This window comes from Balaenoptera physalus (genome assembly GCF_965194825.1).
Source record: "Balaenoptera physalus genome assembly, chromosome: 15".
NCBI classification, from domain to species: domain Eukaryota; kingdom Metazoa; phylum Chordata; class Mammalia; order Artiodactyla; family Balaenopteridae; genus Balaenoptera; species Balaenoptera physalus.
This window is the reverse complement of record NC_138894.1, coordinates 73,630,274-73,658,120: the sequence shown is the minus strand read 5'-3', so window position 1 is coordinate 73,658,120 and position 27,847 is coordinate 73,630,274. Positions and strand designations below refer to the sequence as shown.

At 39.1% G+C, this 27,847-nt stretch overlaps 1 protein-coding gene and 1 long non-coding RNA gene across 10 annotated transcripts in view; one reads left to right on the top strand and one right to left on the bottom strand.

The window, feature by feature from the left end:
• The window catches only part of LCLAT1 (lysocardiolipin acyltransferase 1), a 261,860-nt gene extending 239,285 nt beyond the window's left edge, over nucleotides 1–22,575 (top strand). For all 8 annotated transcript variants that reach the window (XM_082426157.1, XM_082426159.1, XM_082426160.1 and 5 more), the window contains one exon: nucleotides 18,547–22,575. In XM_082426157.1, coding sequence (XP_082282283.1) covers nucleotides 18,547–19,049 — 503 coding nt within the window. In that variant the 3' untranslated portion in view covers nucleotides 19,050–22,575. The remainder of the gene's footprint in view (nucleotides 1–18,546) is intronic.
• Nucleotides 19,191–27,847, bottom strand: part of LOC309643443 — a 52,629-nt gene continuing 43,972 nt past the window's right edge. For both annotated transcript variants that reach the window (XR_014253774.1, XR_014253775.1), the window contains one exon: nucleotides 19,191–19,980. This is a non-coding gene — a long non-coding RNA (uncharacterized lncRNA). The remainder of the gene's footprint in view (nucleotides 19,981–27,847) is intronic.

Genomic DNA, 27,847 nt, shown 5'->3' with positions numbered 1-27,847 from the left:
GTGGCACATATATACAATGGAACATTACTCAGCCATAAAAAGAAACGAAATGGAGTTATTTGTAGTGAGGTGCATGGACCTAGAGTCTGTCATACAGAGTGAAGTGAGTCAGAAAGAGAAAAACAAATACCGTATGCTAACATATATATGGAACCTAAAGAAAAAAAACCAAAATCGTCATGAAGAACCTAGGGGCAGGACGGGAATAAAGACCCAGACCTGCTAGAGAATGGACTTGAGGACACGGGGAGGCAGAAGGGTAAGCTGGGACAAAGTGAGAGAGTGGCATGGACATACATACACTACCAAATGTAAAATCGATAGCTAGTGGGAAGCAGCCGCATGGCACAAGGAGATAAGCTTGGTGTTCTGTGACCACCTAGAGGGGTGGGATAGGGAGGGTGGGAGGGAGGGAGACGCAAGAAGGAAGAGATATGGGGATATATATATATATATATGGCTGATTCACTTTGTTATAAAGCGGAAACTAACACACCATTGTAAAGTAATTATACTCCAATAAAGATGTTAAAAAAAAAAACAAAGGACCCTTTCCAAATAAGGTCATATTCTGAAGTTTTGGTGGATGTAAATTTTGGGGGAGACGCTATTCAACCCACTACATATACTTATTTACTTCCCTAATTAATTGTTATTCTGCCAGCTTAAATTTCATGTTAGGTAGCTGTTCATCCAGATGTTAACTCTGCTTATGTTCCTGAATTTAAACAGAAAGTCCAGTTATTACTCAAATGACTCTGTTTTTATGCCGAGTCATAGGACTTGATCCCTGGATGGAAGCATTTTTCTCTCTCTACTCCGTATCTCCTAATGACTATCTGCAAAGAAATCATCTGCTCTTTAATACGTTGTTTACTGCAGTGGTCCCATCCTGATTCCTCCTCTCTGCGGCTCAGATGTAGCAGTTGTTTATTAAACAGCTGGGCTAGATCATCAGCACTGACCTCTGCTTTCTGATGAAACTTGACAAAGTTTACTAGAAAATGAACTCACCTTAATATCTTCCTCCACCCCCACCCCCCAGTCTCTATTGATGCTTTGGGGAGTGTTGTTTTGAGAAGTTTGTCAGCACTGAAGAATTTCTGGTTGATGTTTGGGAAATACTTAGAAGAATCTTTGATCCTGTCTAATCTAAGGAATAAAATACACAGAACAGTGTTACATAAAACATTCCCTCCCTTGCATCAGCAATTGATTCTAGACTCCTCAGGATGCAAGAAAATGAGTTTTTTGCCTGGAAGAACATACAGCAGGCCAGAACTTTTTAAATCCAGGAATTTAAAAAGTCTATAAATGACTATAAAAAGTAAGTCTATAAATGTAGGTGGCTACCTCTATGGTATTCTGATCATTTACAAAGGTTGAGAGTACTTGGATTAGTTTCCAGTTTGGTGTAATGTTAGTTTCTGTCTTTGAGCTTTATCCACAAATAGTAAAAAAAAAAAAAAGAGGAAAGAAGGAAGGGAGGGAGGAAGGGAAGGAAGGAAAAGAGAAAGAAAAGAGGGAGGGAAGGAGGGGAGGGAGGAAGGAAGGAAGGAAAAAGAAAAAAGAAAGTACAAAAAAAGAAAAGAAAGTACTAAAAGAAAAAGCGGGAAAATGTAACCTCTTTCGGTCAGAAGTATCAAAATGGTACATGATGTTATCAGTATGCCTGCTCTGTTCTTTGAAACACATCTTTCTGAACTACATAAAGTCCGTTTTCTTTTTCTTATTTTATTTTAAACTTCAAAAGATACTCTAAATGCTGTAAGAATAGAGCCTACTGTTCCTTTTCCATCTTGGAAGAACCTGAGACTTTTGTCCTTCAGTTGAGCTCCACACAGTCTGATTCTTTATCCTTTCAGTGGAAAAGAAGTCACAGTCCCATTAAATTATCCCCTCTTCCCAGTAGTGGACCTTTCGCAGAGGCGAAGTGAAGACCTGCACTGAGAATTCACTGTTGGAAGTTTTGAATATTTCCTGTGCTGACCCATTTTCTTTACCAGCACCACCGCTGCTGCACTTTGTACTTTACCTTACAGGACTCATTAAAACAACGTAAGAAGATAAGGAAGAATGAATTACGACTATTTCTACTAAAGAGTACAGAAGCCATAAAGTATGTTCCCTGGTAGAATATTTAATTTGGTCATTTGGGGGAACAGAGTATGAGCAGATGGTGGTGGAGGGAAAAAGTAGAAGCACAGCCTTCAGAACACACATAATCCTGCTCAGAAATATCTCCCCACATGCCTTCCATCGACCAGAGGGCCTTTTGGATTAATAAGGCCCTACTGTACAAGGTGTGCAACCATGGTTGGCTCAGTCCTGGTTGATGAAGAAAACGTTGTTGTAGTAAGATCCTCAATCCCGTCAGGCTGAGGTCAGTTTACTGAGTGGGAATTCTGATTTCTGAGTGACTGAAAGCAAGATAATTCTTGGGTCATCTAAGGAGAAGGCTACAGGAAGTGTGGCACAAGCCTAAGGCAGTTTGCCAGCCATCTTGAGACCGACTCATGTGGCTCCTAATGCAGAGCCCAGGGCCACGGGAAGGACAAAACTGTCATCTGCAGTCAGAGACCTTCACTTCTACTCTATCTTCTACTCTTGAAGACAGCAACTTGCCCTCCACCCATTAATAATACCCCATCCTCAACCAAATTAACTTTCCCTCTCAAAGGAGACAAGGATGAAATTGCAGAGAACTCTCTCTGTGTTATATGCAGAATCACATACAAAATAAAGCTATAAAGTAGTAATGTTAGGCTTTGATTTGGGGGCATACTTTTTACTAGTTTAAGCTGTATTTTTATTACCATAAATTTTTTAGATTTACAAGATTGTAACAGATATTCCACTGTGGTTTAGATAGCTGCCACGTAGTGGACGGTAGGGCCTAGCTTGTGGTTTGGTGGATCAATCAATCAAGCTTTATCCCAGGAGTATATAACAGAAATTTATACAAGATTTAATCATTTATACTTTGTATAAAACTATAGCAAAACTCTTAATCAGAATATGTGCATGATATACTTAAAAGATGAAAATAACACAGTGCAAGATTGAAAGAAACTTGAAAAACAACAAGATCTTTCATTTGCATAGAATTGATGCCCTTACTAAGTACAGTAGACTGCCTTTACAGACTGGCTGACCTTTTGTTTCTTCTAGCCCTCCAAGGGAAGCATTATTCCCAGATTGCAGATGAGGAGCCTAAGGCCCAGGGAGGTTAAGTAACTTGTTCAAGGTCACGAGGCTAATAAGACTGTGGGTACAGCCCGGGTCAGTCTGACTCTGCAGCTCCTGTTCTTAATGTGCAGCTCTTAGAAGGTAGAGCAGCACAGTGGAAAGGCTTTGGAGTCATTAGACACAAGTGGCTAACTAACTGTGATCTTCAGCAAGTGACAACTTCTTTGTGCCTCAGTTTCCACAACTGCAAAAGAGGGATACCACCACAAGGGTGGTTACATATCTAAAAGTGACTGTCCTGATAAACTCCACAAGGGAGGTATCTTCCTTTTGTCCATCAGTGTACCCCAAATGCCTGCAGCTTTTGGTACTACAGCCAGTACCTGCTCCATAGAGAACTTGTTGAATTAATAATGCCTGGCGCTTAGTAGGCATTCAATACATGGGAATGTCCAAGTGCATCATTAGTCATCTTCAATCCTAACCTCAAAGTATAGAGACTATAATAATGTGCTGTCTCCGATCTCATTTAATTCAAACACCAGCAAATTAGCAGAGTATGCATATGCTGATACTTCTAATCTTTTAATCCAGTATTGATTCATGTCCATGGGTTTTGGAACATCTAAACAAATTTGTTGAATCCAACAGTAACATAAATTATATTTTGTTATTGCTCTTGTTTTTTTTACATTGAATTTTGAATGTCTTCTCTAGACATCATTTTAGCACATCTTTTTCTTTTAAAGAGTAATGAAAACAAAGAGTATGAATTTTTGAAAGAATAGGCAAAATAAGTCTGTGTCATCAATGACACAATCTACAGATGCACCATTGTAAGTGGCAGTTACGCTTAGTAGGTCCTGGGAATGAAAACAATTTGGAACTAGAACTCTTTCTCCCTTTCCCTTCATAGCACATTGTGTTATTTTATTCATTGCTGTCTATGTTTGCTTTGTAAATTCTGCAGTAAAATCCCAGGAGTTGAGGAGACAAGGTGCATGAGCTATGTTGGCCTGCCTATAAAATTAGCACCCATGCTCTTTGTCCTTATTACACAGCAATAATAGCTTGCATTTCTGTTGAAAATAGACTGAATAATGATATTTTATGATTTTTGACGTGAACACAAATTTTCACCAAGCAAATCTGAAGTATAATATATAGTACATATACACATGGATCTTCTACTGTGGTTTGTGTATATCATCACATGTAGATTCACGTTTTTGTAATTCTTTTAATCTCTTCCATATTTGTGATTTTGTTTCGTTTGCTGTGGTCTTAAACATGTATGCTCTTTTTCCCTTAATCATCTTCTTAGAGTTTAATATTTTATTCATCTCGTCAAATAATTAGCTTTTGCATTTGTTTATTCTTTCACTATTTCTTACTTTTGTTTCATTAATTATTGCTTTTTATCTTTAGTAATTTTCTCTTCCTGTTTCCCTTTGGATTCTTTTTCTTTTTTTTTTCCAATTTCCAAGATAAGTAATTTCTCTTTATTTTTTCTCTTTAATAATGAAGCATTTATTATTGAGTACAGCCTTTACTGTATCCCACTGATTCTCTTTTTCATTCTTTTTTAAGTCGTTCATGTTTCTTTTGATTTCATCTTCCATCCCAGAGTTAACTCCCTCTAAAAGAACACTTTTATTTATTATATTTTGTTGTTTATTTTTATTTTTATGGAATCTTGATGTGAGAATGTAACTTATAAAATGTCAGTTTTTAAAAAATTTGTTTTAATCCTCTTGCCACCAAGTAAATGATCAAACATCAAAGCGTTCCAGGGATCCTACCCCCTTTAAAATATTTTTGAGGGACATATGGGTTTGTAAAAGTCTATTAAATCAAATTTATCAGTAGTTTCAGTTCCTTTATTTAATTAATTTTTATCTACTGGAGTTGTCCTATTATGAAAGATACTGAAGCCTACACTGTAATTTTATTATTTTTCAATTTCTCTTTGCATTTCTAATATTTTTCCTTTTAATATTTAGCTACTACTTTGGTTCATACAGATGTTTGACCAGTTATTTTCTTTTTAAAAAAATATAGATGCTGAAAAGAGATTTGATAAACTTAAGGCATTCCTAATAAAAATTAGAACAAAATAGAAGTTAACTATTTAAATATAATACTGTGTTACCAAAACTCAACAGTATCTCATATGCTGAAGCATTAAAACCCACATTTTGGTTAAAGTCAGAACTATGCTTTTTATTATTAAGCAAATGCTAGTGAAAGCACTAAGAAAAGACCATAAAGATGAGAAAATTCAACATAAAGCTGTGTTTTTGCTGCTGATAGAAAATCTAGAAAGTCAAAAAGAGTCCAGTAAAAAAATCAAGTAGACTTAAAATTTGTTAATATGGCTACATATGAGATAAATACACAACAAACAATTGATTTTCTCTATTCTAAGCAGTGATTGCCTAAAAGCGGAAGTAGGAACACATATTCCATTCACCATAATGAAAAAAATTATGAAATTATTTAGGAATAAATTTTAAAAGAAAGCCACAGAAGTTATGTGAAGAAAACTGAAGTCTTATTGGAAGAGAAAATAAGATTTGAGCACATGGAAACTCATACTTTTTTCTTGAAAAGACAATATAAAAGTGTCAGTTCTTTCAAAAGTATAATGTAAGTATCACGCAAATGCAATTTCGGGATAAGTTGAGAGGGAGGTGTTTTTTTGTGTGTTAGAATTAAGTTAAATACTCTTAAATGTATATTGCAAAATCGGTGCCAGCAGGAGCCCAATATAGTGTGAAAAAGAAAACAGCCAGACTTGCCTTATTAGATATTAAGTCACTAAGGAAAGCAGGAATAAACACAGATCAATGGAGCAGAAGAGAGAAGGGAGACTGGATATCTATATATTTGAGAATGTAATATATGACCAAGTTGGTATTTCAAAACAGTGGGAAAAAAAGGAGTTATTTAATAAAGGATGCCAGAAAAAGGAATGTCTTGAAAGAAAGTAAAGCTAGATTATAAAATTAAATGAAAAATGTTTTTCATCTTGTAGAAAAATATAAAATATATATACAATCTAGGGGCAGGGAAGACAAAAACAGGAATCCAAAAGCTATAACAGAAAAAGAAATGAACTTGTATAGACAGACACGCACATGCACACACACACAAGTATTGGATAGATGCCATAAATAAAGGCGATAGTGGATTTATAAAAATTTGCAACAAAGAATACAGAGTATTAATAATCCATGATAAAGAAGGAGCTTTGCAAGTTGACTAGAAAGAGACAAACAGCCCATAGGAACTAGATAAAGGATGTGGAGCTGCATTCACAGAGCAGCAAATCCAACAAAATAAACTCATTAGTGGCCAGGGAAACACTAGTGGCCTGATGACCAAAATTAGTGTAAAAGATTTAAAGCATGTACAATATAAAGAGGCCTTACAAATCCGTAAGATGACAACTAACTGAATTTCCAAAACAGGTAGGAATAGTCCCAGTGTATATCCAGTGAACTTGTTTTATCTAATCAAAGACATGCAAATTAAAACAAAAATGACATACTTTGGCAACTTTCTAAAAATAGCAATCCCAAGCATTAGTAAAAGTGTGAAAAAGAAAGTACCACCATACATTTCTTGTGTGTGTTTATTAAATTGACCTTTGCAGGGGTCAGTTTCCCATACGTAGCAAAAGCCTATTAAAGTATTCATGTTCTTTCATCCAGCAATTTAACTTATTGGAATTTATCCTAGAAAATCCTTATCATTAATTACAAAGATATCTATTTAAATATTGATAGATATTTAAATATTGTTTATGTGAAAACAACTTAAATACCTGAAAACAAAGTAATTTTTTAATATATATATAAAATCAAATATTATACATCTATAAAGTGATATATTAGAAAATCTTTAATGGCATGGATGGGAAATGCATGAACAAAGTTATAAAACAGTGTATATGGTATGATCTCATTTTTGAAAGTTTATATATCTTTTTTCAAGGAACATGTTTTATATACATGTGTGTATATATGTGTATCTGGCCTCACCAAGTGCTGTATTGTTATTCACATCTTGCCTTTGATGATCTACTAATGCACCAGTACTGTCAAATTATGGAAAATGTCAACAGGTTTCCACTCTACCTAGAAAATGAAACTTGTTTTGAGGATCCAGAGAACCAATGCCCATCAAAAGATTCGTAACTGAAAAGATTCGTGCGTTTACACGTGAAAACACAGAAGTTCAATAGATTTAGGATAGGAAAGTGAAAATATCTGTCCCTAAAATTAATCTGTAAGACCTGAACTCAGGTTGGATAAGCAAGATTGTTCACAAGGATACCATTTTTAGTTTCACCTTTCAGCTGAAAGTTGCTTTTTAAGCGCAGGATGGTTCTTTCTTAGAAAAAGAGTAGGCACTAACTTTGACTTATTAAAACAACAACAACAACAATATGGGACAAGAGACCAATGATCCTAGAGCACAAATCATCAGTTTCTAATTCTGAATGCCCTCAGAGGATTTAATATCTATGCTGAGCTCAAAATGTCTAAGGAATGAGATAGTAGGGATGGAGAAGAATATGTATCAGGAGATAAATTGAGACCTACCCTAGAGCCAAGGTCAGTCCCCTAAACAGCTTTGCTTCTATACCGTGGGAGAGGAGTGGACTGCATGTTAGACAGCAGAACTCACTGTCACTACAACAGACTTGTCTGTCTCCCAAAGGAAGAGGAAATCTAGAGAAAGAAGGAAGGTAAAGGGTAGCAGCCTAAACCGAACCTCTCAAGTGCTGTAGGTGATCCTCCCACCTGGAGGAATAACAATCACAATGAGAGTCTGAGCACACACCACCTTCCAGGCACTTCTCTAAGCATCCTGCAGTCCTGTTTCCAACTGATCGTCACAAAACCCTATGAGGGTCGCTACTGTTACCATCTACATTTACAGATGAGGCCTCTAGTGAACTTGGCAAGTCATAGAGCTGATGAGAGGCAGGGCTGGAAGCCACCAGACTCCACCTTTTGTTCCATATGCACCCAACTTGTACAGAAGGAAAAATGAATAATGTCCCTAGTAGGAAACAGTAGTGTTTTCTCTAACAAAGAAAATGGTACTGTTTGAGCCTTAATACCAGTTGATTTTAGGTGATTCATGCATGCCCTATTATTTTGAAGCTGAAAGTGTCTTCTTTATCGGTATTTTTCATCTAAATATATCCAAATCTGTCCACTCAAAGCTGTTCTTCAAAGTGTACTGACTAGTGCCAATTTGTCATGCTTATTATTAGCCATGTACTATTACATGTCAGTGTCAAAGTGGCACAGTGAATGACTATTTAGTTACTAACTCCAACTTTTATTCTATTGGGTTTTTTTAATCTGAAAAATAGTGCACAAAACCAGCGGCCTCAGCATTTTCTTTTAACACAAATACATCTTAGATGACAAGCTGCTTTATCAAAAACTATCTAATACATGTAGTTAGATTTATGGATCTAGCTCTAATAGAAAATAAACTTATTTGTAATTTTTTTTAAAGCAGGCATTAAAATGATATCCAAAATAAATTATATTTTTGTATTTTCTGCATACATTTGTTTATGGAATGGGGAAAGAAAAGACATTTCAGTTATCAGCTCCATTAAAGATCACTTTGGATTAAAAAGAAAAAAGCTTACATTTCTATTATTCTGCCACTGAACTATACAATTGAATCTGGGCAAACTGGGATTTCTTCACTCCATTCTTTCATTTTAAACATACAAGTGTGTAAAGACTTGGCCCTCCCCCATTCCTGTGAGTAGGGCTCTACTAATAATCATGCACCCAAGTTGATTTGCATACGGAAAAGTCTGTTGTTTTCATACCAGAAAATTTAAAGATAGTTTAACTCCTTTGTAATTGCAGGAACTTATCTTTTCTTAATCCATTATGCATTATTTTAGCTATTATAAATTGGTAAATGAAATAGAGGCACATCTCAACTTCTGAGTATCCATTTCATTATTGTCACTTACGTATGAACCAAGCTCTGCAAGCCTGCCAGCCCCTGCCTGCTACCTTCTGGGAGGAAGCTAACTTGTCTGGTGGTAAGGGTTCCCCTGGGCTAGAGGCCCCAGGGCCAAGAGGTCTTGATAAGATAGTGTGAAAAGTTCTTTTCTCAGCAGTCAAGAGTCGTATGTGGCTTTGTGTTGTCTGGAGACATTTACTAACTATAAAGTTTAAAAATTATCAAGACACTGCCAGGTATAAAAGCCTCTCTCCATTTCCGCCTCTCTTGCTCTGGCCCTAACGCCTTTCTGAGTCTGTGATGCTTGAAGACCCAGCTCCAGGAAAGGAGTGACAAGATATAAGCCGTCTTTTCTCCTCCTTCTTCCCAGTTCTCACTTTTTCACCTTACTGTCTTCTTTAGTTTCTAACGTTACGATGTTGCTCTTGTTTATAATATAGATAGTGTTTTAATTATGTTGAAGTCCATTATTCCAGAGCTCTAAATTCCAAGCAAGCAACTTACTAGAAACTTTGGGAACACTGCCTTTTTGTAAGGTAACACCCAACAGCCCCACCGAAGATGGTTGTAATTCTTTCAGAACCAAGGATTCATAGAACCAAGTTGAAAAAAATCCACTAGACTGACTGAGGTCAGTCTCATTAACTGAATATAGAAGTTGTAGCAGATGCTCACATTTAAGAACTTTTCCATGTGCCAGTCCTATGCAAAGAGCCTTGTGTACATTAGTTCACAAAATTGTTATAACAACCTTTTGCAGAAGGCATTATAATTCCCTCCTCTATTTTTAGATGAGAAGATAGGTGGTCTATAGATATTGCTTAAATAAGCATTTCTGGAACCTCTTTAAGTGCAGGACATTATGTCAGGTACTAAGGTTCTAAAGAGGCAAAGACATGGTCCTGCCCTTAAGATTCTTATGTTTCCCTGAGACACTGGGGGTTCCTGTGAGCTTCTAGTACTGTAGTGCAGGATGGCAGGTAAGTGGCCCAAAGAGCACATCAGCACATGTGCCTTAAGCACTCATAGAGGGCAAGACCATTCAGCCTGAATATATAAAGAAAACTCTGCTTAGAACCCTTAGAATTTGAGCTGGTCTTTGAAGAAAGTTGAGATAAAATATTTCGGGGAAAGAACCTGAAATATTTGAGGCAGAGCAATGTTCTTGGCCATTTTGTGAAATAATAGTTTGAACATTTGTCTTGAGTAGGAGACATGAGGTCTGTAATTGGCATCTTCAGGGCCCAAGAGAGGAGTGCCCTGGATGGTGGTATAAAGAAGATATTTGAATGCAGTATTTCCCCCACTAACCATGCTGGCATCTGTGGACTAATAGAAGCTAAGGTTAGAGCATAACATGCTAACATTATGATGAAGTAGCGCTTACTATGTATCAGATCTAGTTTTCTGTTCTTACATATATTATTTAATCCTTGCAACAGCCCTATGAGGCGGTTTATAGATACAGGAACTAAATAAGTCATAGAGAGATTCATTCATTCATTTACTAAGAGGCAGAGCTAGGATTTGAACCCAGGCAGTCTGCTTCCACAGCCCTCATGCTCTGCACTGCAGGGAATCTAGAATTTTTTCACAAAACATTTCTGTCAGTGGTACCATCTCTGACTCAAAACTTGCCATTTCTATATTGAACAGACAACGTGTGCATGTACACATACACCGGTACCCTACAGGTTGTCAAGAAGAATGCAGAAAGGGGCAGTTTTGTTTCTTACTAGTATAGTATATACCACGTTGCTACCAGTTTGTAATGATACATGGCTGTATTTGCTTGATAAACATTAAGAACCACCTAGAGGAGAAAGGCTGGGACAGGTGAGCTGCAGGAAGTGGTGTAGAGTGACTGAGTAGCAAGACGGTGGGGGTTGCATGGGGAAGCAGAGAGTCCGAGGCTGATGAGCCCGTAACCCTGACTGAGGAGAAGGGCTGGGCAGAAGGCGGAGGCAGAAGTGCTGACTGCAGAGGAGTTGTTGGGGTTTTTTGGGTTTTTTTATTATCACTATGGCTGATACTTTTTTTTTTTAATTTTATTTATTTTTTTATACTGCAGGTTCTTATTAGTCATCCATTTTATACACATCAGTGTATACATGTCAATCCCAATCTCCCAATTCATCACACCACCACCCCCACTCCCCCGCGGCTTTCCCCCCTTGGTGTCCATACGTTTGTTCTCTACATCTGTGTCTCTATTTCTGCCCTGCAAACCGGTTCATCTGTACCATTTTTCTAGGTTCCACATATATGCATTAATATACAATATTTGTTTTTCTCTTTCTGACTTACTTCACTCTGTATGACAGTTTCTAGATCCATCCATGGCTGTACAAATGACCCAGTTTCGTTCCTTTTTATGGCTGAGTAATATTCCATTGTATATACGTACCACATCTTCTTTATCCATTTGTCTGTCGATGGGCATTTAGGTTGCTTCCAAGACCTGGCTATTGTAAATAGTGCTGCAGTGAACATTGGGGTGCATGTGTCTTTTTGAATTACGGTTTTCTCTGGGTATATGCCCAGTAGTGGGATTGCTGGATCATATGGTAATTCTATTTTTGTTTTTTTAAGGAACTGTTTTTTTAATATGCAGCTGCATGAGCTGTTTATATATTTTGGAGATTAATCCTTTGTCCGTTGATTCGTTTGCAAATATTTTCTCCCATTCTGAGGGTTGTCTTTTCGCCTTGTTTGTAGTTTCCTTTGCTTTGAAAAAGTTTTTAAGTTTCATTAGGTCCCATTTGTTTATTTTTGTTTTTATTTCCATTACTCTAGGAGGTGAATCAAAAAAGATCTTGCTGCGATTTATGTCAAAGAGTGTTCTTCCTATGTTTTCCTGTAAGAGTTTTATAGTGTCCGGTCTCTAATCCATTTTGAGTTTATTTTTGTGTATGGTGTTAGGGAGTGTTCTAATTTCATTCTTTTACATGAAGCTGTCCAGTTTTCCCAGCACTACTTATTGAAGAGACTGTCTTTTCTCCATTGTATATCCTTGCCTCCTTTGTCATAGATTAGTTGACCATAGGTACATGTGTTTATCTCTGGGCTTTCTATCCTTTTCCGTTGATTTATATTTCTGTTTTTGTGCCAGTACCATATTATCTTGATTACTGTAGCTTTGTAGTATAGTCTGAAGTCAGGGAGTCTGATTCCTCCAGTTCAAGACTGCTTTGGCTATTCAGGGTCTTTTGTGTCTCCATACAAATTTTAAGATTTTTTTTCTAGTTCTTTAAAAAAATGCCATTGGTAATTTGATAGGGATTTCACTGAATCTGTAGATTGCTTTGGGTAGTATAGACATTTTCACAATATTGATTCTTCCAATCCAGGAACATTATATATCTCTCCATCTGTTTGTGTCATCATTGATTTCTTTCATCAGTGTCTTTACCTCCTTAGGTAGGTTTATTCCTAGGTATTTTATTCTTTTTGTTGCAGTGGTGAATGGGATTGTTTCCTTAATTTCTCTGTCTGATCTTTCATTGTTAGTGAAGAGGAATGCAAGAGATTTCTGTGCATTAATTTTGTATCCTGCAACTTTACCAAATTCATTAATTAGCTCTAGTAGTTTTCTGGTGGCATCTTTAGGATTCTCTATGTAGAGTATCATGTCATCCGCAGACAGTGACAGTTTTACTTCTGTTTTCCAACTTGTATTCCCTTTCTTTCTTTTTCTTCTCTGATTGCCGTGGCTAGGACTTCCAAAACTATGTTGAATAGAGGCAAGGGTGGACATCCTTGTCTTGTTCCTGATCTTAGAGGAAATGCTTTCAGTTTTTCACCATTGAGAATGATGTTTGCTGTGGGTTTGTCATATATGGCCTTTATTATGTTGAGATAGGTTCCCTCTCTGCCCACTTTCTAGAGAGTTTTTATCATAAATGGGTGTTGAATTTTGTCAAAAGCTTTTTCTGCATCTATTGAGATGATCATATGGTTTTTATTCTTCAATTTGTTAATATGGTGTGTCACATTGATTGATTTGCATATATTGAAGAATCCTTGCATCCCTGGGATAAATCTCACTTGATCATGGTGTATAATCCTTTTAATGTGTTGTTGGATTCTGTTTGCTAGTATTTTGTTGAGGATTTTTGCATCTATATTCATCAGTGATATTGGTCTGTAATTTTCTTTTTTTGTAGCATCTTTGTCTGGTTTTGGTATCAGGGTGATGGTGGCCTCATAGAATGAGTTAGGGAGTGTTCCTTCCTCTGCAGTTTTTTGCAAGAGTTTGAGAAGGATGGGTGTTACCTCTTCTCTAAATGTTAGACAGAATTCACCTGTGAAGCCATCTGGTCCCGGACTTTTGTTCGTTGGAAGATTTTTAATCACAGTTTCAATTTCAGTGCTTGTGATTGGTCTGTTCATATTTTCTATTTCTTCCTGGTTCAGTCTTGGAAGGTTATACCTTTGTACGAATTTGTCCATTTCTTCCAGGTTGTCCATTTTATTGGCATAGAGTTGCTTGTAGTAGTCTCTTAGGATGCTTTGTATTTCTGCGGTGTCTGTTGTAACGTCTCCTTTTTCATTTCTAATTTTATTGAGTCCTCTCCCTCTTTTTCTTGATGAGTCTGGCTAAAGGTTTATCAATTTTGTTTATCTTCTCGAAGAACCAGCTTTTAGTTTTATTGATATTTGCTATTGTCTCCTTTGCTTCTATTTCATTTATTTCTGCTCTGATCTTTATTATTTCTTTCCTTCTACTGACTTTGGGTTTTGTTTGTTCCTCTTTCTCTGGTTCCTTTAGGTGTAAGGTTGGATCGTTTAATTTGAGATTTTTCTTGTTTCTTGAGGTAGGATTGTATTGCTTTAAACTTCCCTCTTAGAACTGCTTTTGCTGCATCCCATAGGTTTTGGATCATCGTGTTTTCATTGTCATTTGTCTCTAGGTATTTTTTGATTTCCTCCTTGATTTCTTCCGTAATCTCTTGGTTATTTAGTAATGTATTGTTTAGCCTCCATGTGTTTGTTTTTTTTATGATTTTTTTCCCTGTAATTGATTTCCAATCTCATAGCATTGCGGTCAGAAAAGATGCTTGATATGATTTTAATTTTCTTAAATTTACTGAGGCTTGATTTGTGACCCAAGATGTGATCTATCCTGAAGAATATTCCGTGTGCACTTGAGAAGAAAGTGTGATCTGTTGTTTTTAGATGGAATGTCCTATAAATATCAATTAAATCTGTCTGGTCTATTGTGTCATTTAAAGCTTGTGTTTCCTTATTAATTTTCTGTCTGGATGATCTGTCCATTGGTGTTAAGTGAGGTGTTAAAGTCCCCCACTATTACTATGTTACTGTCAATTTCCTCTTTTATAGCTGTTAGCAGTTGCCTTATGTATTGAGGTGTTCCCATGTTGGGTGCATATATATTTATAATTGTTACATCTTCTTCTTGGATCGATCCCTTGATCGTTATGTAGTGTCCTTCCTTGTCTCTTGTAACATTCTGTATTTTAAGGTCTATTTTATCTGATATGAGTATTGCTATTCCAGCTTTCTTTTGTTTTCCACTTGCATGGAATATCTTTTTCCATCCCCTCACTTTCAGTCTGTTTGTGTCCCTAAGTCTGAAGTGGGTCTCTTGTAGACAGCATATATATGGGTCTTGTTTTTGTATCCATTCAGTGAGCCTGTGTGTTTTGGTTGGAGCATTTAATCCATTCACGTTTAAGGTAATTATCGATTTGTATGTTCCTATTACCATTTTCTTAATTGTTATGGGTTTGTTTTTGTAGGTCCTTTTCTTCTCTTGTGTTTCCCACTTAGAGAAGTTCCTTTAGCATTTGTTGTAGAGCTGGTTTGGTGGTGCTGAATTCTCTTAGCTTTTGCTTGTCTGTAAAGCTTTTGATTTCTCCATCAAATATGAATGAGATCCTTGCCTGGTAGAGTAATCTTGGTTGTAGGTTATTCCCTTTTATCACTTTAAACGTATTATACTGCTCCCTTCTGGCTTGTAGAGTTTCTGCTGAGAAATCAGCTGTTAACCTTATGGGAGTTCCCTTGTATGTTATTTGTCATTTTTCCCTTGTTGCTTTCAATAATTGTTCTTTGTCTTTAACTTTTGTCAATTTGATTACTGTGTTTCTCGGCATGTTTCTCCTTGGGTTTATCCTGCCTGGGACTCTCTGTGCTTCCTGGACTTGCGTGGCTATTTCCTTTCCCACGTTAGGGAAGTTTTCAACTATAATCTCTTCAAATATTTTCTCGGGTCCTTTCTCTCTTTCCTCTCCTTCTGGGACCCCTTTAATGCAAATGTGGTTGCATTTAATGTTGTCCTAGAGGTCTCTTAGGCTGTCTTCATTTCTTTTCATTCTTTTTTCTTTATTCTGTTCTGTGGCAGTAAATTCCACCATTCTGTCTTCCAGGTCACTTATCCATTCTTCTGCCTCAGTTATTCTGCTATTGATTCCTTCTAGTGTAGTTTTCATTTCAGTTATTGTATTGTTTATCTCTGTTTGTTTGTTCTTTAATTCTTCTAGGTCTTTGTTAAACACTTCTTGCATCTTCTCAATCTTTGCCTCCGTTCTTTTTCCCAGGTCCTGGATCATCTTCACTATCATTATTCTGAATTCTTTTTCTTGAAGGTTGCCTATGTCCACTTCATTTAGTTGTTTTTCTGGGGTTTTGTCTTGTTCCTTCATCTGGTACAAAGTCCTCTGCCTTTTCATTTTGTCTCTCTTTCTGTGAATGTGGTTTTCCTTCCACAGGCTGCAGAACTGTAGTTCTTCTTGCTTCTGCTGTCTGCCCTCTCGCAGAAGAGTTTTGAAAGTAAATGAAATGTGAACTCAGTTCTGAATCAGAAGCCAAGTGGCATGACATGTGACAAGAGGTGAAGACATGTCTTTTCCCTCATTGAGAGAGAAGGTGGGGAAAAAGGGTAGATGAAGTGGAGGTAAGACAGCTAGAACAAGGATTATGTTTCTGGTTGGTGGGCATCAAGAAACAGGCTCTGAGGTCTGCAGGCGGAGGGAACACTAAAATATCAAACTTGCTTGTCAAGGAAAAGTTTGATCTGTGATGGAGCAGGGTAGTTGTGATTGATGCTAAATTGACAAAAGGCTGCTCAATTTTTAATGCAGGTGAGTTAACAGGTAAGACACATTATATTACCTTCTTAGTGGATATATCACGCTCAGTATACCAGTGAAAGAGTTGGTCTTTGGATGCTTGATCAGATGGCCCACATTCCAGCATGTAAATTCCCACTACAGCACACCAGGCGGTGGTCAACCAGTCTTTTCTCAAATGATGAACACATCACCTCTTGACAGCTGAGAAAAAGCTTTTCCCTGTGGCTTCTAACCATAGGACCCAGTTCCCTCCTCTGGAGCCGAACGGCTTGGGCTTAGTCTCTCTTCTAGTACTTCAGACACAAGTGCAGTGGAGTTGCCTCTACCAGCCTTGCACTGCCTCCTCTACTGCCATGTCAACAGTGCACAGGGTCCCTAAAGGACTGTCCCTCCGGTTTTGAATCTAAACCTTGTTGATATAGGTATTCTCATTTTTTATGACATAGCTCTTATTAAGGGCTGAGTATTTTATAAGACAGTTATGAAACCAGATTGAAACCTGGTCCTTTCCCTAAAGTAAATCACAGAGTAGAGGAGACGGACAGTAAATACTTACAGAGGTTCAGTAATGGCTCAGTAGTAAGGGTAAACATGGTGAGCTAAGGTGGGGAAGTTGCTTCATATCTTTACTGTTCTTAATATTGAGGTAAAATTCGAATGGAGTGAAATGCACAGATCTTAAATGTACCATTTGATGTAATCCACACCCTAATCAAGATATAGAATGTCCCTGCCCCCCTGAAAATTTCCTCATGCTCCCTTCCAGTCAGTTCCCTCCCCCACAGGCAACTACTGTTCTGATTTCCACCACCACAGATTAATTTTGCATACCTCATACGGTTCTGTGATTGCAAATATCACATCAAAAGTCTCTCACTGCAGATAACTTGATATGGAAGAAAGCAACATTCAGAGACTATGTGTCAACATGCTTTGTGCCCTTGGGCAAAAAACTTCACCTCCCTGGGCCTCGTTACAGGGTTCCAGGGTTCCGTAGGTGATCCTCTTGATTCCTTAAAGATGGAACTCCACTCACATTTCTAATCTCAAAACTACCACCCCCCCCACTGCAGTCTGTTCAAGAACCCGGAGCAGAAACAAACCTCGGGCTCATTCCACCCTCCAGTTCAGCACTCTGTCAGGTCAGTTCTTCCTTGTGATTTTTTTGGACATGTCACTTCCTTTAGTCCCTACCTCCTCTTCATCTCTTGCCTTGTAATGACCAATCAAATTACTTTTCCGACCTCTCTTGCCCCTGGTCCTCTCCAAACTATTCTTATTACTGCCCCCAAGCTAATCCCTGCTAAAATGAAACAAATTCTGGTTGCTTTTCTATTTAAAATCCTTAAGTGGTTCTCCACCATTTAAGGTGCTTCTCTGTCACCTACAGACTTGAGTTCCAATTCTCAAGTTTGACAATGAGGGCCTTAACCGAATGCCTCCAGCCTATGTTTAGTGCCCTCAGCCCCCCAGTGTTCTCTGCTGGGAGGTTCACCCTGCCATCGCTCTCCTGCCTCACCAGCTCCCTCCCCCCTTCCAGAGGCCCCTGTTAGGGCACTGCACTTGCCCGGCTCCCTGATTCTGCTGTGAGCTCTGCAGTGGGGCTAGGAACCGTATTTTATCCACTTCTCTATCTCTAGCATCTGGCATATGACTTTGCCGAATACACTTAACCGCATGGTAACTAAATCATGAGATTTCTAAGGATGGTGCTGTACTGGGTCAGGGTCTTATTGACTTCACATTGATGTTTCTAGAAATAAAAAAATCATATGGAAGTTTTCATGCATGGCTGACCACTTCATCAAGTCTGATTCTGAGTTTTTCTTTCCAGTAGCTTTCGTGATAATATTGGGTTAAAGGTGAGCAAGTTTTTTATTTGGAGAGAGGGTGTATTTATTAGTGATAGGAGGTCTCAAAACAGTGAGTCCTGTTGGTGTAAAAGAGCTGTCTGTGCTCTAATTCCTATCTCAAATCTAACTTAACATGCTTATTTGTTTAGTTCTAGAATGGCAGATCACCGTTTCCACAAATGAAGGTAGTTTCTTTCTAAAGGTCTTTGTGGTAATTAGCAAGCAGATAAAAAACTAAAAATGACTGGTAAATGTTGACCCAAGAGCATAGGAACACGAGTATTTACAGCCCTTGTTTGTTCACCTTGGTTCACTTGGTCCTGATTTTGTGAATCAGCATTGCTGTCTGAATTGATCTTTACTCCATCTGTATTTTTATCTTTTCCAAAACCTAGGTAAGAACCTGGATGCTGTCCATGACATCACGGTGGCATACCCTCACAACATTCCCCAGACAGAGCGGCACCTCCTCCTCGGAGACTTTCCGAAGGAGATCCACTTCCACGTCCACCGATACCCAGTGGACACCCTCCCCACATCCCAGGAGGACCTCCAGCTCTGGTGCCGCAAGCGGTGGGAAGAGAAAGAGGAGAGGCTGCACTCCTTCTATCAAGGGAAGAAGAATTTTTACTTTACGGGGCAGACTGTCATTCCACCTTGCAAGTCTGAGCTCAGGGTCCTTGTGGTCAAATTGCTGTCCATACTGTACTGGACCCTGTTCAGCCCTGCAATGTGCCTGCTCATCTATCTTTACAGTCTTGTTCGGTGGTATTTTATAATCATCATTGTCATCTTCGTGCTGCAGGAGAGAATATTTGGTGGACTGGAGATCATTGAACTTGCATGTTACCGTTTTTTACACAGACAGCCACATTTAAATGCAAAGAAAAAGGAGTAAGATTGTAAGATTCACAGTGTAAAAACCTAGGGGATATTTTGGAAATGTTCTAAGCTTTTGTAAACTGAGATGCGTTTTTGCATGACTATGTCAAATATTTCTTACTATCATCATTATTTGTTAAAGATATTTTGCACTTAGTTTTGTGGGAAAATATTGCTACACACACGATTTTTTTTTTTTTTTTTTTAAATCTCTGAATGTAATTTCAACACTGTGTAGCAGGGAGCGATCGCTGTGAAATAACTTGGGCCAGAGTATTAGTAAACAATCATCAGGCTGTTAGCAGACAAGGTACACACAAGATCTTCTTAAAGGCCCAATCCTGCTTCCTAACCAACTCCCCAGACAGGAGGCAGACCTGGGGCTCCTGAGCACTGGCCCAGATCAAGTGCTGGCACTTGACCGTGGAGGTGAGGGCCCTTCCTCCTGGCTCCCTCTTGGCCCTGTCCCCGCACGCCTTTCTATGCCAGTCAAACCCTTGCGTCCTTCCTGAAGACCAGAAAACAGAAATCCCTTGTCCTTAAGCTGAACAAACATTTTAATAGGAAGCCCTTCATTACTCATGAAATCTTGGCATTTAGCCGTGCACTGACCTAGACGTCAGAAGACCACCGGTGCCCTTTTCTCACGTGGAAAATAAGAGCTGGACAAGTCTCAGGGAGCAACCGCAGGCTCTCCACTCAGAAACCTTAGTTTGAATTTTTAAAGCTAGGAATTCATACAGTTTAGTTCTTCACTTCTGTGTAACCTTGCATGTTTAGTGCTGGTTTCTTTACACCTTGTTAGCAGGTGTAGCTTTTCTGCATTATAAACGGTATATACATCAAGTCACTTACCTTTTTAAAGGAAAGCGTAGAAGAACTTTCTCTTATTGCCATCAGAAACTCTCTTTTGAAGTTGTGTCTTGGTTGAAATATTTCTTTAAAACCTGCCACAAAAAGGAAGGTTATTGTATTTTCTACATGTGCGTGGGTGTCTAACTTCTGCCACTAAATCAACAGCAGCACTTGCAGACAGGGCCGTAATGGTTTAACCTAAATTATTCAATCCCTGTAGCCTTGACAAGTTTTATTCTTAAAACCAAAATGGTCACACAAAAATGAATCCTTTTTTAATGATAGTGAGGGATCTCTCTCTCTCTCTTTCTTAGTCCCAGGTTTCCTCTTTCATTAGTAAAACCCACTTTTGACCAGTTGTTCACCTAAATATTCCTGTCATTTGGAGTCAATGGAAAATTCAGCAAGTCAACAGCACCAATCTGCTTCTGAGGCAAAAAAGAAATGTGTGGTCGTTGTTTCCACTCCACTGGAGCCCTGCAGCTACTTTTCTTCTTTTTTTTGGTCCTAATGGGAATGCCGGTCAGAGCAGCAGAAAATATGGGGCATTTAAAAGTCTTTACTGTTAAAAAACCTGTCCGCTCATTCCTGCCTTGAACCAACCTCAAACACTGTTTCTAGCTTTGTGTACTCTTGGCGCGAGTGCCTTCTCCTTAATTACATCTCCTTTGTGCTGGACGGTGACTTCCGCCGGCAGTGGACACCGGCATCACCCTGACAGGCACGCACGCTGTGAGCTAGACTTACCCAGCAGACTCTTCCGCTTTCAGAAAGCCACCGCAGCACTCTGTTGGCATACCGTTTCCACTGGAAGAGAACTAACTAGTGCCTCTGCTGAAGAGCCCAGCCTGTATTTAACTACTCCCCCAAGGCTGTTTTTAATCCTGCGGGGCTACTAATTAGTTATTAGGCACATCTGCTCCAGACCCAGCTTCCTTGGTTTCTAAGGTGGTTATTTTTTTAACCCTTTTTTTTCCCCCCTTAATAAAAGAGGTTTCTAATTTAGGTCTCTCTCAGGCTTCTGGTTATATTTGGAAATAAGAAGTAGTTTAACAATCAGGATTGCTTTTGTCCTGGGTCAGAGAGAAACGCTGAGTTTTCTACTCCACAGGTGTTCGTAATGCAGCCCGGCTGCCCTTCCTCCAACTAACTGCTCAGGCTCCTTGGTTCGGGGTCTGGCTTTAATGGCGAGTCCTCTTGAACCCTTTGAAACCTGTAAAAGGGGAACTCTTCCTTTTTAAAACATGTTTTCTTTTGATCGTAAAAAACATGTTTAAGATAAAACGCAAACTCTTTTTTAGTACCCCGAATTCATAAGCACTGAAACTGAGACACTGTACTTCTAAGAATTAGAAATAACTTCAAAAAGAAAAATGTTGCCTTTTTTTGGTCTCTGGTGTGGTTTTTTTGGTTTGTTTGTTTTGTTTTGTTTGCAATAAGGCTTCTTTTAAAATTGTAATCATTTGTGTTTTCCTACACAACTTTTTCTTCTCTTATTTAAAGAAATACACTGTCCATGACTTGGACTCTAAAATTGATAATGTCAGGTAGAGGTAAATGCAGCTCCGGTACTGCGCTTGGCCTCAGCTGTGACCCCTTCCCACCTCCCAGTCTCGCGCTGGATTCCGCAGCCGCCCGTCTGGCGGCATCTGGGCTCTCACCAGTCCATCCATAGGAAACTCAGTGGAGTTTGAAATGTTTGCAGTGCTGTATGTCCATTTGTTACATCTTTACCATTGACAAGATTTAAATAAAGCAAGTGTGGTTTACATGGGACATGAACCATTATACTTAAAATAGGAACCTGCAAGGAAGGGCACTGATTAGGTCACAAGTTTTCCCACCAGGCCTCTTTGATGAAACAAGCCAAAGTCATTGTAAAATTCAGTAGAAGAACATGGTAAAAGACTAAAAGAAAAATAAATGTCAGAGCCCATAATTTAAAGCTCTTAATAAAATCCTTGTTTGTTAGGCTACTAAAACACAGACGGGGAGAAATCCCAGCTTCCACTTGAGTCACTTTGAAATTAGTTATGTCCATAGCCCCACGTCAGACGTCGTCCATCAGCAGCTGAGACTGAACTCGCCAGGAGGGGAGACGTTCCCATCTCACCCGGACTTCAAGCTCTGGCCTGACCACGCTGCCCTTGTGCACTTTTATAACAGAGACTAATGGAGGGAGCCTGTTGGTATTAAATTGTTTACATTTCTTTATATAAATAATGTGCTTTCAGTGCCTTAGTTACGGGTCCCTTTCTTGTTCCAAGAATTCTTCAATGTGTCTCTTAGGTAAAAGTCTCTTTTTGCTATTCACTGGGAGAAAAATGGTTTCTAAAACACTGGTCACTGTGGTCAATACTACTTTGTGATGACATCTGGGAAAGAGAGCTTTATGTGGAGGTAGCGGTTGCCTCAGGGCTATTGTTTATGTTGCAGAAATGCTCTTGTCACATGATGAGCTTCAGATTAGGCATGGCCCTAAAGTTGTCTTGTGCTGACCTTAAATTCTTATTTCAGAAGAGAATCTTGGGTCTGGTAATTCATTTTTTAAAAGATCATGTGCAAAAACACTACGTTTTAAAAATAACTCACAGAATGGCCTTAGTTTTTTATGTCCTGGTATGTTTGTGAGTTGTGTTCTCTGTAGTATACATCCCAGAATAAAGTGGAGTGAATTCAATAGTTTACACGTGTGTTGGGTTTCTGTTTTTGCAGGAATGACTAGAGGCTATATTGTTATTGTATTGTAACATGTGGTATTGAGGAAGAGCTGACCAGTTAGGACTCTCTTTCACAGATGTTTAAAACATAATGCCAGAGCAAAAAGGGAATATACCGCCTTCATCACTGAAAAAGTCCAGGGGCCGCAGCTGAATTCAGGGTTCAGTGAATGTCATCAGAACTTGATTTTCCTCCATCTCAGTTCAGCCTGAGGGCAGTGTGGTCATTCCACAAGGGAGGGGGTCTCATGGGAAATATCCGCACCACTAGCTGCAAGAGGTAAACAGGGCTCTATGCACGCCCTCCCCCATTGTCAGGGAATACAGAACTAGGAAAGCAATTCTTGGACCAAAGCTTGACAAATGCATGAAAACACACTTAGCAAACAGACACGTGCAAAAATCATGGGACTGAGGGGTAGCAGAATATGCCACCCCAAAATATGAGTATAGGAGTTCAGGACATGCCACCCCAAATATACCACTTTGGAATATTGATTATTTTCAGCTGTAGGCACTTGAGAAACAGCAAATGCAGGGAAGGGCTGTCTCTGAACTCTCCTCTGCTGCCTGAAGACAGACCCTCCAAAAGGAACTCAACTGCCATAAATCCCCTCCCTGGGAGTTTCATCAACTGGAGGGGATTGACTCTTGTCACAGGAAAGGAGACTTCACACCCACACACCTTGTCACAAAAGGCCATACCCCCCCTCCCTCATCTATTCCAAGGGTCCATTCATCTTTCCTAAAAAAAACATTCACTATCCCCTAAGAGGGCTACTTTCTTCCTCCCCTTTTTCCATTAAGATGGTATTTCAGCCTGGATTCTAAGCCACCTCGAAGAGTTACTCATTTTTCCCTGGGTATCTCCATGAATAAATGAGGGATACATGCTAATGAATTTTTGATTGTTCTCCTCTTGTTAATCTGGCTGATATTACAGGAGTCTCAGCCAAGAACTCAGAAGGGTAGAGGGAAAATGATTTTCCTCCCCTACAGAACCTAAGCTCTGCAGTGCCCCATTCTGTCTTCGGGTTCTCCAACAAGCATTTGCTTGAAAGATCCACTCTGAGGGGAGCCCCCAGTGTCATTCTCTGGGAAGGGGGCATGAGGGACCAGAAGAGCGGGTTTCCAGGACTGGGCCATGGGGCTTTTGGGATTTCTATATTCTGTTCAGGCAAAGGGGAGAGGAGAGCAGAGTCTTTCTAGTCACCCATGTGCTTCCACATCACTCATTTCACTGATAAATTATGTAAAGGGCTTCAGCAGCTCCCTGCGAAGGGTGGGTTTTCAATGAGGTACTTCAAATGCCAGCTAGTAAGCCCTAGGATGTCACAGAGTCTAACCTACACTCATACGATGCACTCTTCATGCCAAAATGTTTTTAAAGTAAATACCTAAAAGACAACTTGTGCTCTCCTGGCTGTGTTGACTTGATTCCCAGGATCCACATGGTGACTTGAGGCCTGCAGTCACTTCAGCCCTACATCCTCTCAGGTTCAAATCCAGTGGGAAAGAGCCAGAGAGACTGCTTCCCCAGTGGCTTAACACAAATCCTAAGTTGGGTTGTAATGCTCATTCCTGAACCACTTACTTGCCTGGAAATAACTAGGTGGCTTGAGTCCCTGGGTTACTCACCACCCCCTGGAGCCAGGGCTGGAGTTTGTTCCCCTGGACCACAGGGACCAAGTGCTGGGGAGGGATGAACTTTCAGAGGGCTGCTGTTGAGAACAGGGTAAAATGACGCTGGGTGGCCAGATGTCCACCTCGACTATGAAACTTCCCAAACCTCCCAGTGGAGTCTGGAGCAAATCAGCACAGCTTGCAGAGAGAGTCCCTGACCCTGCGCAGTGAGAAACAAAGGAGCTTGGCTGCCTCCTCCCATCAACACCAGGGGATATTTGGGAATCTAAGGTTCTCCAGAGCTGTACACAGACAACCTCATCAACAACTGGTCCATCTGAATACTTTAATCATTACCTCTACCCAGATCACCCGACTTAAGCAAGACAGTATGGACAGCATTTTTCTTCCTGTGGGAAATCTGTTGAAGTACAAATCCTGCAGCTCTCATGTCTCTCCCTGTTGGCTGATGCAGCCCTCTTTCTTCCAGCACTGCAGGCACAGAATCTCACAGTGTCACTCATCCGTCCCTCACCTGCCCTGACAGTCAAGCCGTCACCCCCACCTGTGCCTTCCTCCTCAGGGGCAGCTCCTCCTTCCTACTGCATTAGACCTGGCAAGTCAGCACTACCTACCAGTTCTCCCTGCTCCAGGAGATTGACACCAATCTCTACCCACGGGACCCAGTTGATCTCCCCACAACCCCAGTTTAATCATGGAACCCTGCTTCTCACCTCCCCCAGTGGCTTCCTGCTGATGTCAGGCAGCCCAGACTCAACCTATCCCAGTTCTTCCCAATCCACCCTATCCTCGGGCCCAGGATGATCCCCAGGTGTGGACCTTTTCACCCCAATGCAACTGGCTGCCTAAAACTCACGTGCCCCCTGCTCTTTCCCACCTTTGCTCATAAAGGTACTTCCTTCAGAGCCCAAATTCTGTCAAACCCCACTTTTTCTCTGAACTGTTTCCTCATCAGTCTAGCTTGAAATGTCCTCCTGTTGTGGTGATATTTCTCTGCACCTCTCGCTTGACCGTATTACATACTATCTTACGTTATAGTTATTTTTCAGTCTTATCACCTCACCTGGAGTATAAGCTTCTGGAAAGTCAAGATAAGAATGCCTCATATTTCTCTTATCCCGAACAGTATTTAGCCCAGCATCTCACCAATTCCTTTTGCACAATAAATTCTAAACGGTGATTCCTTGGAAGTCATTCAGAAAGCATCCTGTACTAAACTCAAGCTGGGTGCAGAAATTTACAAATTTAACATAACAAAAACAAAAATTTGAAATGCAAACCCATCTACCTCTGGGAAATAGCTTTTTTTTTTTTTTTTTACAAGAATCAAATCATTTTTGATTGAGGATATGATTTACCAAAATATATTAGCAACTGAACTCTTAAAAGTAGAAACTTGGCTCAAAATGTGCATCCTTAAGAAGGCTTGCTCAACTAATCTCACCTCCCCCAGCTACACCTGTGGATGAGAATTTGCCAATACCTAACATAATTCTTATGCACTTACCTTTGGCCCACAATCCCACTTTCAGAGATCTATCCCCCAAAATACACTGACCAAAAAAAATTGTAAGATGCATGCACAAAGCCCTTCATTGTAGTTCTGTTGGTAAGAATAAAATACTGGCAACAACCTAAATGTCCATGGTAGGGAATGATGGAATACTCTTTGGTATAATTATATGATTGAGTTCTGTGCAGCTGTACAGAGGCACGATGGACATCTCCAGACACTGATATAGGAAATTTTTCCAATATATTATGTTAAGTGAAAAAAGAAAGATGGAGAACAATGTGTATAGTTATGCTTTTATTGAAGAAGGTGAGGCCATACAGATACACACACATATGCTTAATTGAAAAGCTAATTCATTAAACATAATTTAAAAATATAAATTATAAAAGTAAAATTGTAACATATGGGGGAGGGAGGGAACACGATGGATGAGACTAGGATAGGAACTAGACTTCTTTTATATATCTTATTTTATGCTATATGCTTGACTTTGGAACCAAGTTAATGTTTCACATAATTATAAAATAAAATGAGGGAATTCCCTGGCAGTCCAGTGATTAGGACTCAGCACTTTCACTGCGGTGGCCCAGGTTCAACCCCTGGTGGGGGAACTAAGATCCTGTAAGCCAAATGGCACGGCCAAAAAAAATTTTTAAATTAAAAAGTAAAAGAAATTTAAATGAAAAAGTAAAGGCAATTTCTAAAAATCAAAAGAAGAAAAGACAAAAATCAAAAGGAAAATGAAGCAAATGACCCTAACATATCAAATCTGGGGAATAATTACACAGAGAAATTTTTTCAGGTAATTATAATGTATATCCTTAACAGTATATATTCTCAAGGCAGAAAGAACTTCAAAAAAAATCTTAAATTGTTTTTGTCATCATATTGTTAGTAATGATACAAGTTTATTTTCTGAAATTATTGCATTTATTGTAAGATTAGGCATGTAAGTAATTATGATAATGTTGCTAGGACCAAGATCTTCAGTGTAAAAGATATATAAGTATAGAATTTTTAAAGTTAAAAAAAATCCCCATAATCCTAAATTTGAACTGAAAATAATCAGTATGAATTTATGATGTATTCTGTCTTAAAAAAAAAAACAAACAAGAGCTACCTGGTAGTCCTGTCCATTAAAAATGTTAGAAATAATGGCCAACCAATAGCAATGAACAGCCTAGTGCCCAGATAATGGAAAATCATTTTCCATTAAAAAGGAGCCAGAGGTTCTTGGATAAATGGCCCAGGACAGGTAGAAGGTAAGCCTGGACATCTTGAAATACCAGAAAGCAAGGAAGCTTTCAAAGACCTCTGAGGTCAGCAATTAGGGCTTAATTTCCAAATATACAAACAGCTCATACAACTCAATAACAAAAAAACAAACAACCCAATCGAAAAATGGGCAGAAAACCTAAATAGACATTTCTCCAAAGAAGACAGACAGATGGCCAGTAGGCACATGAAAAGATGCTCAGCATCGCTAATTATTAGAGAAGTGCAAATCAAAACCACAGTGAGGTACCACCTCACACCAGTCAGAAGGGCCATCATCAAAAAGTCTACAAGTAACAAATGCTGGAGGGAATGTGGAGAAAAGGGAACCCTCCCACACTGTTGTTGGGAATGTATATTGGTGCAGCCACTATAGAAAACAGTATGGAGGTTTCTCAAAAAGCTAAAAATAAAGCTACCATATGATCCAGCAATTCCATTCCTGGGCATGTATCTGGAGAAAACCATACTTTGAAAAGACACATGCACCCCAATGTTCATGGCAGCACTATTCACAATAGCCAAGACATGGAAACAACCTAAATGTCCATCGACAGAGGAATGGATAAAGAAGATGTGCCTCAGAATGGGAGAAAATATTTGCAAATGAAGCAACTGACAAAGGATTAATCTCCAAGATTTACAAGCAGCTCATGGAGCTCAATAACAAAAAAACAAACAACCCAATCCAAAAATGGGCAGAAGACCTAAATAGACATTTCTCCAAAGAAGATATACAGATTGCAAACAAACACATGAAAGAATGCTCAACATCATTAATCATTAGAGAAATGCAAATCAAAA